Source organism: Neolamprologus multifasciatus, chromosome 16 (genome assembly GCF_963576455.1).
Source record: "Neolamprologus multifasciatus chromosome 16, fNeoMul1.2, whole genome shotgun sequence".
Taxonomy (NCBI): Eukaryota; Metazoa; Chordata; class Actinopteri; order Cichliformes; family Cichlidae; genus Neolamprologus; species Neolamprologus multifasciatus.
The window spans coordinates 6,987,798-7,000,661 of NC_140454.1; the positions used below are offsets into that span (position 1 = coordinate 6,987,798).

At 39.9% G+C, this 12,864-nt stretch overlaps 2 protein-coding genes across 2 annotated transcripts in view; both read left to right on the forward strand.

Annotated features, from left to right (window-relative positions):
• The first annotated feature begins 98 nt into the window (after positions 1 to 98).
• LOC146500151 (olfactory receptor 6N2-like) lies at positions 99 to 2,320 on the forward strand. The gene has a single exon (XM_085134856.1). It carries the CDS (start codon positions 1,018 to 1,020, stop codon positions 1,933 to 1,935), a length of 918 nt encoding a protein of 305 aa, XP_084990982.1. The 5' UTR covers positions 99 to 1,017; the 3' UTR covers positions 1,936 to 2,320.
• A 16-nt stretch (positions 2,321 to 2,336) lies between these two features.
• Positions 2,337 to 12,864, forward strand: part of LOC146500152 (uncharacterized) — an 88,580-nt gene continuing 78,052 nt past the window's right edge. Inside the window, exon 1 of the mRNA XM_085134859.1 lies at positions 2,337 to 3,218. Within this exon, the coding sequence (XP_084990985.1) occupies positions 2,427 to 3,035 (609 nt within the window). The 5' untranslated portion in view covers positions 2,337 to 2,426 and the 3' untranslated portion in view covers positions 3,036 to 3,218. The remainder of the gene's footprint in view (positions 3,219 to 12,864) is intronic.

Genomic DNA, 12,864 nt, shown 5'->3' on the forward strand with positions numbered 1-12,864 from the left:
GGAAAGCTGCAACAACCAAATATTTGCAGAGAGTAAGGCAAGTTGTAAGGAGCTGAATGAGAAGAACAATACCTGGACAATCAACACCTGCAGAAACCTGAGAGAGAAGAGGAGCAAGGAGACGAACAATCATGGAAGGACAGATCCCTGCACAGTATGTACCACCGGCAGATAGAAGATATGGCTGACATCCAGAAATCCTATCAGTGGCAGGACGAGGCTGGACTGAAAGACAAAACATAGAGGTATGAATCATGGCAGCACAGGAACAAGCTCTAAGAATAAGATCCATAGAGGCTGCTACCCCAGGCAAAACCCTGGGTGCAGACTGAGGAAAAAATGCCCCTGAAACAATCCAGTACATAACAGCAGGTGCAGGTTGGCTGGAAGTATATCAATTAACATTTGTGCAGCAATGTCCTGGAAGTCCAGAGGTCAAAATGGGATACATCCCCCAAGGTAGCTGAAAATGACCAAGCTAAGTCTGGGGCTTCCTGATATAGACAGACAAACTGGTGATATCTATCCAACCAGACGCAATAGTGGTGGACAAGCACAGGGAGATGACTGTATTGATAGATATAGCTATATCAAGTGTTAACAACATGAGGATGAAGGAACACAATACGCTTGAGACTTATCATAGGCTGAGAAGAGAGCTTGAGAAAATGTTGAGCGTGTAGGCAGTAGTGGTTTCCGTGACATTTTTGCTTTTATACTAAGCCTATACTAGTTCCGCGGATTTAAAAAAAAATGCATGGGCAAACAAAATGAAGGGCATAGGACTATAAACGTCAATTCGTCAGATTCCCTGAAGTTGTTTACATGTTAGTGGAGAACTTAATGAGTCCCATAGAGGATGGAAGGTTTTCTGATAAAACAAAGCCACAGAGTCAGTCACTTACCTTCTCAGTTCGGTGCAGGAAATATATTAATACAGGCTTATCTTTTGGTTTGTTATTCTTGAATACCATTTATGTAATCAAATTCTATAGTCAGTAACATTTTTTTTATTCAATGGATGTTAAATTAAATGTAACATTGTTAACTCTTGGTGGGTTTGCAGAATTGCACAAATACAGATACCTTTATTTTGTGGTTATATTCACGTTATATATTCTGATACTCTGCTTTAATTCCACTATAGTGTACCTTATTTGGACTCACAAAAACCTTCATGAGCCAATGTATATTTTTATTGCAACTTTGTTAATCAACTCTGTTCTTTACAGCATGATTATCTATCCGAAGCTCTTATCTGATGTTTTGTCTGAAAAACAGACTATATCATATCCACTCTGTCTTTTCCAAGGATTTTCGTATTATGCCTCAGCTGGGTCAGAGTTTTTACTGTTGGCAGCAATGGCATATGACAGGTATGTGTCTATATGCAAACCCCTGCAATATCCAGTTATTATGAATAGAATAACTATATATGTGTTTCTGATTTTAGCTTGGCTTATACCTGCTTTTGAGATTGCAGTGTCATTTGTGCTTTATTTTAATGTAAAACTCTGTAGTTTTACTCTGACAGGAATTTTTTGTAACAATTCAATTTACAGGCTTCAGTGTGTTCCCTCAGTCGCAATATCTATATATGGTGTAGTCACGTTGATAAATATTGCCCTTCTACCAATGCTTTTCATACTTTTTACATACATAAGGATTCTTAGAATATCTTACAATTGTTGCAGAGAAACAAGGAGAAAAGCTGTAAAGACATGTTTACCCCACTTGCTGGTGTTAATCAACTTTTCATGTTTTATTGTTTTTGATTCAGTTATAATTAGACTGGATTCCGATCTGTCGAAAACTCTTCGCTTGACATTGACATTTCAGTCAATTTTATTCCATCCTCTTTTAAATCCAATCATATATGGACTCAAAATGAATGAGATTTTTAGACATATCAAGACATTGTTGTGTCAAGTTTAATAACACTGGTATTACTGCACTGGTATTATCAAATGAATGGCATTTCAGATTATGGAGTACTTTAGCTCTGATTTCACATGCAAGATTGATAGCGAACATAATGGTCATTATACAAAGATAAACAATTTATTAAACTGTTGCTGGTAATCTTTGAAGTCTAAATAGTTCATATGCCCGTGTTTCACATTTTCCTGTCTGTTTTGTCACAGATTCTAATTTACTATTGTGTAAATGAATAAATATAATTTAGTAAAATGAATCAATTGCTACCAGTCTATTATGCTGACAAGCATTTTTGTATTGTAACTGACATATGTGTCTTGTGTTTAAATAGTTGCCTTGTGAAGTTATTCTCTAAGCTAAGTTGTACACAAGTACAGGATGTCATTTTTCTTGTGTCCTTGTCCTGTCTCGTGTGTATTACTTTCCCTAGAACAGTGAGAGACTGTTCTAGTCTCTCATTGTCGTTCTCTAAAACCTAAAATAGAATTATGGATTTTATCAACTGGTCTCTGAATGCTATTGACACCCTTTTCTCAATGAGAAGTCTGGGCTCGGGAGAGCCCGAGTGCCCTGGAGGGACTTTCCCTGCCGGATACACGATGGACGGGTGGCAGAATTGGAGGATCATGTGCCTGGCGGGACTGTCGATCGAGGACGCTGAAGATATCTACCTGTTTGGAACCATGATAACAGGGTTCTTGCTGATCGGAGCTGGCTTGGCCCTGGCTTATCGGAGAATTAAGGGAGCGGTACCGGCTGTTCAAACCCCCCCAAGGCTGCCCGCTGGAATTGAAACGATGGGACGAGGTGCGACTTCTCACAACGAACGCAGCATGGTTAACACCTTGGAGACGCTTACAGCTGCCGTGAAGACTCAAAATAACACCATTGAGCGTATATTGGGATACATCAAAGAGAGTCCTGCTCAAAATGAGACCCTTGAGCGAAAGTTGGATCACATCGCAGAACGGCTCACTGCAGTTGTGGGGTCTCAGAATCAAAAGGATGACAACACCATGGAATGGAAGTTTGATACCATCATGGGGAGGCTCGCGGTTCTCCAACAGGAGATTGAGAGACCAGTGTCAGAGTGTTAAAGAACAGCTTTGAAATTCTCCTGAGCTGCTCACATAACAGAAAAATCAACAACATCAACATGCGGACACCACGGCGCCAGCTGCGGGCCCAAGGCTGGAGCCGAACAAAAACTCCCAGATAACGACTGTGTGTTGACTATTCTTCCCATTCCATGCAAGGCCACCTGGGTTGGCTGGCAGACTGTTTACTTAGCCTGATAGGGCGGAGAACACTGTCTCAGCTGACCTCTGGACACACACACACACACACACACACACACACACACTGATATGCACACACTGATCCCCCCTCCCTTTCCAAACGCCTTTGATGCTTGTGCCCTACCGGGAAGATGGCAGTCGACTGGACCAGCGCAGACATGCTGCAGGACCGGATGTGCTGTCTACACCGGCTCTCTCTTACCCTTTACCCGCCCCTGTTGCTTGTCTTGTGTTTCTATGGTGTATTGATAGTCATGTGCTTTTTGTGCTGAGGTGTTTTTTCTGTTATCAAACTGTTCTCCCACTAGGAGCTCAGTCTGAGTGGAGTTTTTTTTCTCCTCCTCTTACCTCATGTTATGTATTTTTGTTGTTTTTTTCCTATCAGCCTACCTTTTTGACATGTCTCCCCAATGTGATGTTTGTGTAAAGTTGGTCAGAAGGTTCCTTTGTAAGTGCGCATGCGCCATTAGCATGCTGCCTGCTGTAACCCTAATTTCCTTCGGGATTAATAAAGTATTCTGATTCTGATGATTCTGATTCTGATATCAATATCAATGAAAGAAAAAAACAAGTTTTAAAGTTTTTCAAAATCTATAAATTATAACAAAATATTACATATACATATAGCTCGGGTCCTCTACCAGAGGTCTGGGAGCTTGAGGATTCTGCTCAGTATCCTTTCTGTTCCTTGGATTGCACTCTTCTGGACAGAGATCTTGGATCTCCAAGTGCTCTAATTACTACTGGAACCACTGTTACCTTCACCTGCCACATCTTCTCGAGCTCTTCTCTGAGCCTTTGGTACTTCTTCATCTTCTTGTGTTCCTTCTTTCTGATGTTACTGTCATTCGGTGCCGCCACATCTATCACTACAGCCCCCTTCCTCTGCTTGTCCACCGCTATGTCCAGTTGGTTAGCCATCACTATTTTGTCCGTCTGTTTCTGGAAGTCCCACAAGATCTTAGCTCAGCTAATTCTTGACCACCCTGGGGGGGGGGTCTTTCTATTTTTGACGTCGGGACTTCCAGGCCATACACGGCACAGATATTTCTGTATAATATGCCGGCCACTTGGTTATGGCATGATATGTATGCCCTGCCTGCTAGCATTTTGCACCTTCCTGTTATGTGTTGGATTGTCTCAGGTGCATCTTTGCACACCCTGCACCACGGGTCTTGCCTAGGGTGGTAGGCACACAATTCATAACAGCACTTTTACATATGCCTAAGTGCTTTCTAACATTTAGAAACACTAATATGGTAGTTTTTATTATCATTTGCCTGAGTTTCATTGATATTTTATTTGTATAATTGTTCCAGGATTCAAAAAAGAGTTTTAAAATGATTATGGGGTAAACAGTCTTGGATTTTGAAATCCCTTGTCAACAAATCATTTTGCTGCTAGGAATTTTTCACCTATACCTTAACAAATTTCACTTAATGACTCCAAATCTGAAAATCATTTTCGTATAAGTATGTCCTGTTTATGGCTTGTGATGTTACAAGTATTGGACAACTATGATGACAGGACAGGATTTGTGATGCATTTTCAGCAGTTAATAAATTTTGTGGGTGAGCTCCTTAGAAGAATGAAAAAAATAATAACTGTGTGATGGTATAAAAAGTAAACTGACAGCCCACAGGTGATATAAGGATTCTGTAATGAGTGTCATTAGTGAGCATGCATTGGTGCCACCTGCGCTGTGTAAAACAACAGGCCAAGCCTCAGAGGAGTGGCCTGACTACAGCCAGTCTCTAAACAGCTAATTGCTAAGTTAAGACTAGTAACTGTCAAAATGGTCAACAGGTTATTATGTCTTTGGCCCTAGAGAGCAATTAAACTTCAGCTTGGGTACCCTTCAACAACAACAATACAATTAGTGTCTATAATATCTGTTTACTTTGACTATGTGGCTCATTAAAACAAGTACTAATAAAAAAGTATAAAAAGTTTAACTAATCAAGTAAATCTTACTGCTGTCATCATTGGTCATATAATGTCATTAAATATTATGACAATATTATAAACCTAAAAACCTAAAACAAGCAGTGGAAAGGAGCAGAATTTAAAACCATTGCGTATATTTTTATTGCTAGAGGAAAAGTGGCCTAACTGCATAATTTTGCACTGAGGCAGCAAACCAAAACATGCTGTCTATAAACAACTGAAAATAATTCATCAGATATTCTTCTACATGCACATATTTTTTTTAAAAAAAATACAGTTAATTCAATTTAAACATGAATAAAAATGGTTTTAGTCTTAGCAGTAGCTAGCACTGTGCCATGTGCAGATTTGGCACATGAAAGAATTGCCCCAGGTCAAAGGTCAAATCATCTGCTACTCCTCATTTTACTCAACACTGAGGTATTTTGTGTCACAAAATAAGTAAATACTTAATAAAGGGACAGTGTAATAACCAAAAATTTGGTTTGCTGCCTAAGAGCAACACCATGCTAACAGTTGACTGTGGAGAATTTGGTAGTGACAAAACTTCATGACTGGACGTGTTGCACAGGTGTCATTCTATCAGCCATGTTGGCATTCCATGAGCTCCTGCTACTGCCCGTGCCTGGGTGTTTGATTTTATACACCTGTGGACATGGAAGTGACTGGAACACCTGAATTCAATGATATGGATGGGTGAGATAATTATTTTGGCAATATAGTGTATACACTACTAAAATTAAAACAAAAGACAAAGGAAAAGAAATCATGCCGGATCTCTGTACTGATATGGACTGGGTGATGTTTTAGGAAAAGAACACATTTGGTGGAAATGAAAATTATCAATATACAAAGGGCTGAACACAGACTAATCCATTTTGTCCATTTTGAAAGTTCATTGGAACATTGTAGTAACTCAGGCATGTATACAACTACCACTTGCATGCATGCCTGATAATGTTGACATATACACATAATGAGACGAGGTTTGGTGTCCTGTGGGAAGGAGGTGAGATCTCCTTCCATATCTCACCAGGCCACACGCCTCTCACACGCCTGGACAGTCTAAGGTTCAACCTGGTGGCATGGGAAGGACTGAAACATAATCTCCCAGAGAGAGGCCTACTGGATTTAGGTCATGTGAGCGAGGAATATCAATTCCTTTATCGTCGTGGAACTGCATGAATACCCTTGCCACATGAGGCCAGACACTGTTGTTCACCCACAGGAACCCAGGATCCACTGCAACAGTGTAGGGTTTTGACAATGGGTCCCAGCATTTGATCCCAAAACCTAATGTTAGTTGGTGTGCTGTTGCCAAACCTGTAAAGGTCAGTGAGTACCTCTGTGTATTTACTTCCCCAGACTATCACTGACCCACCACAAAAACAGTCATGCTGAATGATGTTACAGGCAGCATAACATTCTCTATGGTTTTTCCAGAACCTTGCATGCCTGTCGTACGTACTTAAGGTGAACCTGCTCTCATCTGTGAAAAGTCCAGGGCTTTTGTCTCATTGTTGCACTTCTAGTATAACTGCTAACAGTATTAACATCAAAGAAGCAGAAATTGATTAACAACCTCCTCTGCTACTTAACTGACTAGATCAATATACAAAAAATTTAAATGACTTGAGATTTTACTCTGATTAAAAAGTATTTCAGAAATTGAGCAGTCTATTATATATTATACTTATTACTCTATTATAATGTATTAGAATATAATTATAATGTACGCTTCATAAGCAGATGAGGTCACAATTATTTGTCTCCATTTTAAAGTTAAGGTTTTATAAATTTTCCTAGTGCTTTTTTAAAAGAGAAAACATTTTTCAAAGAAACATTTGAAAGTTTTCTTTAGAAAGCACAAATTATTATTTTTATTCGCGCACAATAACAGAATAATTTCAGACCAGCATGCAGACCGATAAAAACTCACTGATGAGACATTGTGAAGCCAGTCTGACGTATGCTAAACACAACCTGGAGAAGAAATATTCATACTGGAGAGGTGTACAACCCAAAAAGAACACCATCCCCACACTAAAAAAGTGGAGTGAGTATTATGCTGTTTGGTTGATTCAGTGCATCTGGAATTGGGAATCTCATCAAGGTGGAACTAATCATGAAGAAAGAAAGAAATGTGAAAATCTTGAGCAGGCGACAGCTGGGTCGTCGCATTGTCTTCCAATATGAAACAACCCAAACATACATCAATCCTGTTGAGTTACTACCTGAATGATGAATGCTTTAGCATTCAGGTATTGAATTGACTGGCACTGACTGACTGCAGAAATCCCTGAGTTGAATCCCATTGAAAATCTGTGAGATGATCTAAAGGGCTAATGTTGCTTACCCTAGCAGTTTCTGAGTTTTGTGAAATATTTTGTGTCTGCATGCCAAGTAAAATAATGTAAACATCCAAAATAAAATGATGACATCTAGAAGAGTTATGTTAAATATTCCCTGGTCTGTTTAGCAGCACTTGGTGTTACAAATAAACTCAAGAGGGATTATATGGAGCTGGTCGTGAGGTGTTAATCGCTTCTCATTACCCCATGCGTATACTACACGATGCAGAACACACGATTAAGGCAAAACTTGGGGCGTTCCCCAAAATAGACGAACGAGTGAAAAATCGTCTCAAAATGGGCCAGAAAAATCGGACAGTGTATGCCCAGCTTTAGTGGTAGGTTGGTAGCTCAATACTTGGCTGCTCCAGTCAACATGCCAATGCATTCATGGGCAAGAAAGGGAAACTTGATTGGATTTTACATGATGAATTTGTGAGTATGTCAGACAGAAAACAAATGTTAAAAAAAAGTATTTTTATGAATGTGTGTTTGTGAGATATGGTTTGCTAAGTAAGAACCACTCCATTTACATGCAGGTGACCACACTGCATTAAGACTGGAAACATGCACTGTCAGTTAGCTACATTTAAAAAGTACCAACAACTCAAAGTTTAAATATTATACTGGATATTATACTGTTATGTCAGCTGTCAGCAGACATGTATGTTGAAAACGCAGAACTTTACAACCTGAAGTCTGTCAGGATAAGAAAGGATCAGATTTTTTCCGGTTTGAGATAAACTTGACAGCTGTTTGTAATGATTCTTTTCTCTTTGTGATTATAGGTGCTACTCTAAGATTCAGACCTCAGCACCACCCAGTGACAAAAGACTGGGTGGTGCTATATGTCCACTCTTTATGTCAAATGCACATTTTTGTAAAATATTTGAATACTTTTGTAATAACCCTAAAATTAACCAGTGAAAGAGTGCAAAAGCTATGCTATTCTGCACATATGCTGTAGCTGTTTTACTGAGAAAATTAAAGACAAAAAATCATGTAACTGGTATTTTCTATAAAGTAATTAACCATGACACAGAGTAACCAAAGAGGGTAATATATATTTTAAATATACACAGGCTTTAAACAGAGTAAAATATTATTTTAATTCACTGAAGTTTGAAAGTGTTTTTATGGTCTTTTTTGATTGCCTGATTGAAGGATATTGTGATATAGTCTGGCCTGCTGAAACTGAAATAAAGGAATGTTTTTATTTATCTTCCTGATGTGTAAAAATCTTAAACTGACCTGCTGTGCTGTGTTGTGTGATTCAGGTCTTTGGGGCATATTGAGCTGAAAGGTAAACTGCAGATACAGCTGAATACCTTAAGATCTTTCAGACTTCCAGAACTCATGTAGAGGGTTTTAAAAGCAGAAACGGATGTATGACAGCACATCAGAAAACTTTGCTCATACTGATGTGACAATAACTTTATTTTGTATTTTCTGTTAACATCACTAGGGCAATTGGATGGTCTCCATCAGTGACATCTGCCAGGACTTCTGCTGCTACCTCACCTGCTTTTTCCCGACTCCATACCTGACAATGAAAGTCGAATGCTGTGTTGAGCTTCTTTGTTAAATCGGTTCATGGTTAATACAGCATCTTTCTACTCGTGGTGCTCATGGTCTGAATTAAGCGTGCGTATTGTTTTTACTCACTTGTCAAATTGAGATGCAGTTTTATTGGTAAGTAGATTTTGGTATCATTATTTAAGTCCCTTACCTCTCATTACATCTGAGAGAGTTTTAAAACAACTTAACATCATAACAGCTATACTTAATATCTAGCTTTTTTTGGAGATTATGTATCCCTCCCTCCCTGTTCTCTATTCTTTAACTTCTTCGCTTCTATTTAGTACACGGGGATCTGCCAGTCCCGGGAGCCATTGCCAGTCCCCTTCGAGGCCTTCCCCAAACCGAAGCTCAATTCATGTCAAAGCATTCCCCTTTACCTACTAAAACGCTGTCAAGCCTAAAATGAGGACGTGGGCCCAGCCAGTGAATTGGAATTTCAGGAGCAGGACCACACCTCCAAACATGCTCCTTCCGGCTGTCATTTATATAGGTTCCCCCTGTTCTGCAAGCTGTTCATTCTCGTTTAAGTGTCCCACCCTCCTTCCCTCCTTGTTCTCAATTCTTTAACTTCTTCATTTCTATTTAGTACATGGGGATCTGCCAGGCCCAGGAGCCATCGCCAGTCCCCTTCCCCAAACCGCAGCTCAATTCATGTCAAAGCATTCACTTTTACCTACTAAAATGCTGTTAAACCTAAATTGAGGATGTGGGCCCAGGTAGTGAAATGTTAAAGTGATACAGAGTGCTACAACAGGGTCTATCTGTATGTGCTTTTGCTAATAGTAGATCATCTTTTTAATCAAAAATACATAGTATAAGTCTAATTAGTATGTTGAATAAGAAATGCAGAGTAAATTAAATTATTCTAATGTCTAGATTTTATGTGTGTATACATGATTCAGCTTCCACATTGGCTGATAAGTGTCATGATGAGCTACCTGTGTTTTTCCACTGTTTCCCAGTGTATGCACCTCTGGGTGGAGCCCTCATCAGTGCACCTGCTCAGCTCACCCGATAGAGATCGAGGACAATCAGCACAGTAGTATTTAGGACCAAGTCTTCTCCACCAGTTTGTCAGCTATCCTCACATCAGTAACAGGCTGCCTTTGCTTCATGCTCTTTGTTTCTGTGTTGTGCCTCTAGTCATCTCTTGAAGCCATCATCACACTTAGCTAAGGCTTGCATTCTAAAGATGTTGGTCACTACGTTAAGACTCTCAATTCTTTACACCTGTCTGCCCCCTGCCCTTGCACCTCTCTGGATAAACCAGGTTGGACTCTCTCCAATCACTTGGCCATTACCTTGACCGACACACACTCCACCTGCCAAGTAAGATGCAAACACACAGTTGCATTCTGTGTAGCAGTATTTGGGTCGAGTTACTTGGGTCGAATTCTTGCCCACACATCAAACTGACGTACCTGTGATCACACCCACCTAGACTTTTTATACATTCCCTTTCTGCTCCAGTTTTAATGATTGTTGTTGGTGATTTTACTGTGACTGACTGATCATTAAATTAAGATACATGCACTCATATCACTATATTTACAAATACTGGAAGTCGCCAGTACTACCCCTTAGCCTCCTAGTAGATGTACCTATAGTATACGTGATGGAGTATGGTCTGTGGCTTAGCTGCAGGCTAGGGGTGATGCAGTGCATTCAGGCAGCAGTGCCAGGGGTAGATCATCTTTGGATCATGCCCCCCTGTAATTGTGCCAGGATCTGGAGAAGGAGGAAGCTGAGATTGGAGAGCTGCATGTGGTGACACAGAATGCTGAAATTAAATAAATTACCGAACACTGAAATACTATGGGTGGGTGCATTGTGCTGGGCAGAATGAACACCAGTTTGCGTTACAGGATAAATTTGAAAAATTAAAAAAAAAAAAACATGAATTCTGACCTTAAGGGCAAGGGTCACGGAGATTCAAACTTGTCTGAGACTTTTAAAGTCATTTGTATGTTCTTATCTTATTGTGATTACAAGACTTTTAGAAAACTTGATCCTGACTTTGTGCTCCCTCATGTCAAGGCCACTGAAATTCAAACATGTGCAAGATTTTTAGTAAATACTTAATGCACCATTGGTAAAAAATTGAAAATTATAGGTGACTTTTTTCTTTGTCTGTTCTCAAGGTGTTCAGAAAGAAACTTTTATTCACGGCTTTAGGACAAATGACCTGTAATGACATCCACACAGATCTTTATGCCTGCATATATCCCCCTGTTATTACAGCCATCTCTTAGTTAGTTGCTCTTCATTGAGCCAAGCTGCAAGGCACGGAAATCTTGTGTTTAACATTGTTCCTCTCCTTCAGGGAATACAAGTTATAGATATAACTGTTTGTTCCCTTTCAGATGATTCACTCGGTGCAACACATATATATATGGGACATATATGCACATCCCATAGAGCAACCACCAAACTGAAGTTGGACCACCAGCACCTTAGAGTGTGGTAGAACCAGCAGAGAGAGGACAGCATGAGTTGTAACGTCCAAACAATAGAGCTGAACAAAAATGTACGGTCATGTCCAACTGCAGCAGAAATATCACCTATGGGGACCCATTTAATAAGAGTTCATGAGTAGGGATGGGTATCGTTTAGGTTTTATCCGATACCGGTGCCAAACCGGTACTTTTGAAATGGTGCCGGTGCTTAAACGGTGCTCAAACCGGTGCTTAAAGAATGGAGAACACAAAATTGGTCCAAAAATCTCTCATGTTCAGCTGTTTTTTTGTAAAAAGATAACAATGTTAGCCTTTTCTGCAGCTATGGGGCATATATTGTATCATTCTTGGCTGGAAGCAGTGCTTAAACAATGGAAAAAACACAAACTTTGTCCAAAAACCTCTCATGTTTAACTGTTTTCCACTTTTTCTTTGGTCATTTTAGCCTTTTTGGCCAGGGTGAAGGGAGTATCTGCCATTAAACAAGAATACAGCCTCATGTAACTATGACAGTGTTTGCTAGTTCACCTTACATGTATTAATTTAATAACGTGGTTAGTGTACTCAACGTAAATTACACACGAACAACATTAAGCGACTCACGCAGAGAAGAACGGCTGCTGCTGCATCATTATCCGTCATCATTTCTGCTACACTGGCAGGACTAGGGGCCAGGACTGTACTCTTCTGGTTTTTGGGGGATGTTGCTAACTCCGGGTCCGATAACAGGCACCACACCCGCAGTAGATGTGCACGGTGTGAGGTCTCGCAGCAAGCTATCAAATACGGCGCATTTCTCGGCTTTTTAAAAAAACGCTATGCGTCGCCAGGTGTTTCATCAGATTTGAGGTTTTACCTCCTTTGCACAGTATCACAGTATCAGCTTAAAGCACTTGTTGCAGGCTGCTGAGTTTGCATAATTTGCTGCCATCATGGCACCGGATACCGGTACCCACCCCTATTCATGAGGTTTCCATTCCTCTGGTGAAATGAATTCTCACCCGCTGGGGCAAAGCAAGACCCCTGGTTATGGAAGAAATATAGTATCATCAGAATTCAAGTATTTTTAGACATTGAATTTATAACACTGAATTTTTATCCTCCAAATTTCCCTGCAAAAATATTCACCTGCAAAAATTCACCTGCAAAAATTCACCTGTAAAAAATTCAACTGCAAAAATTCACCTGCAAAAATTCACCTGCAAAAGTGATGAACTTGAATGACCCAAGCCAGAGCAATCAGCACTAGATCGAGTCGAGCGGCTCTCAGCCAATTAAATTTCGCTGTTTGAT

Coding starts and splice junctions, on each gene's coding strand:
- LOC146500151 (XM_085134856.1), top strand. CDS start 1,018: ATGGATGTTAAATTAAATGTAACATTGTTAACTCTTGGTGGGTTTGCA.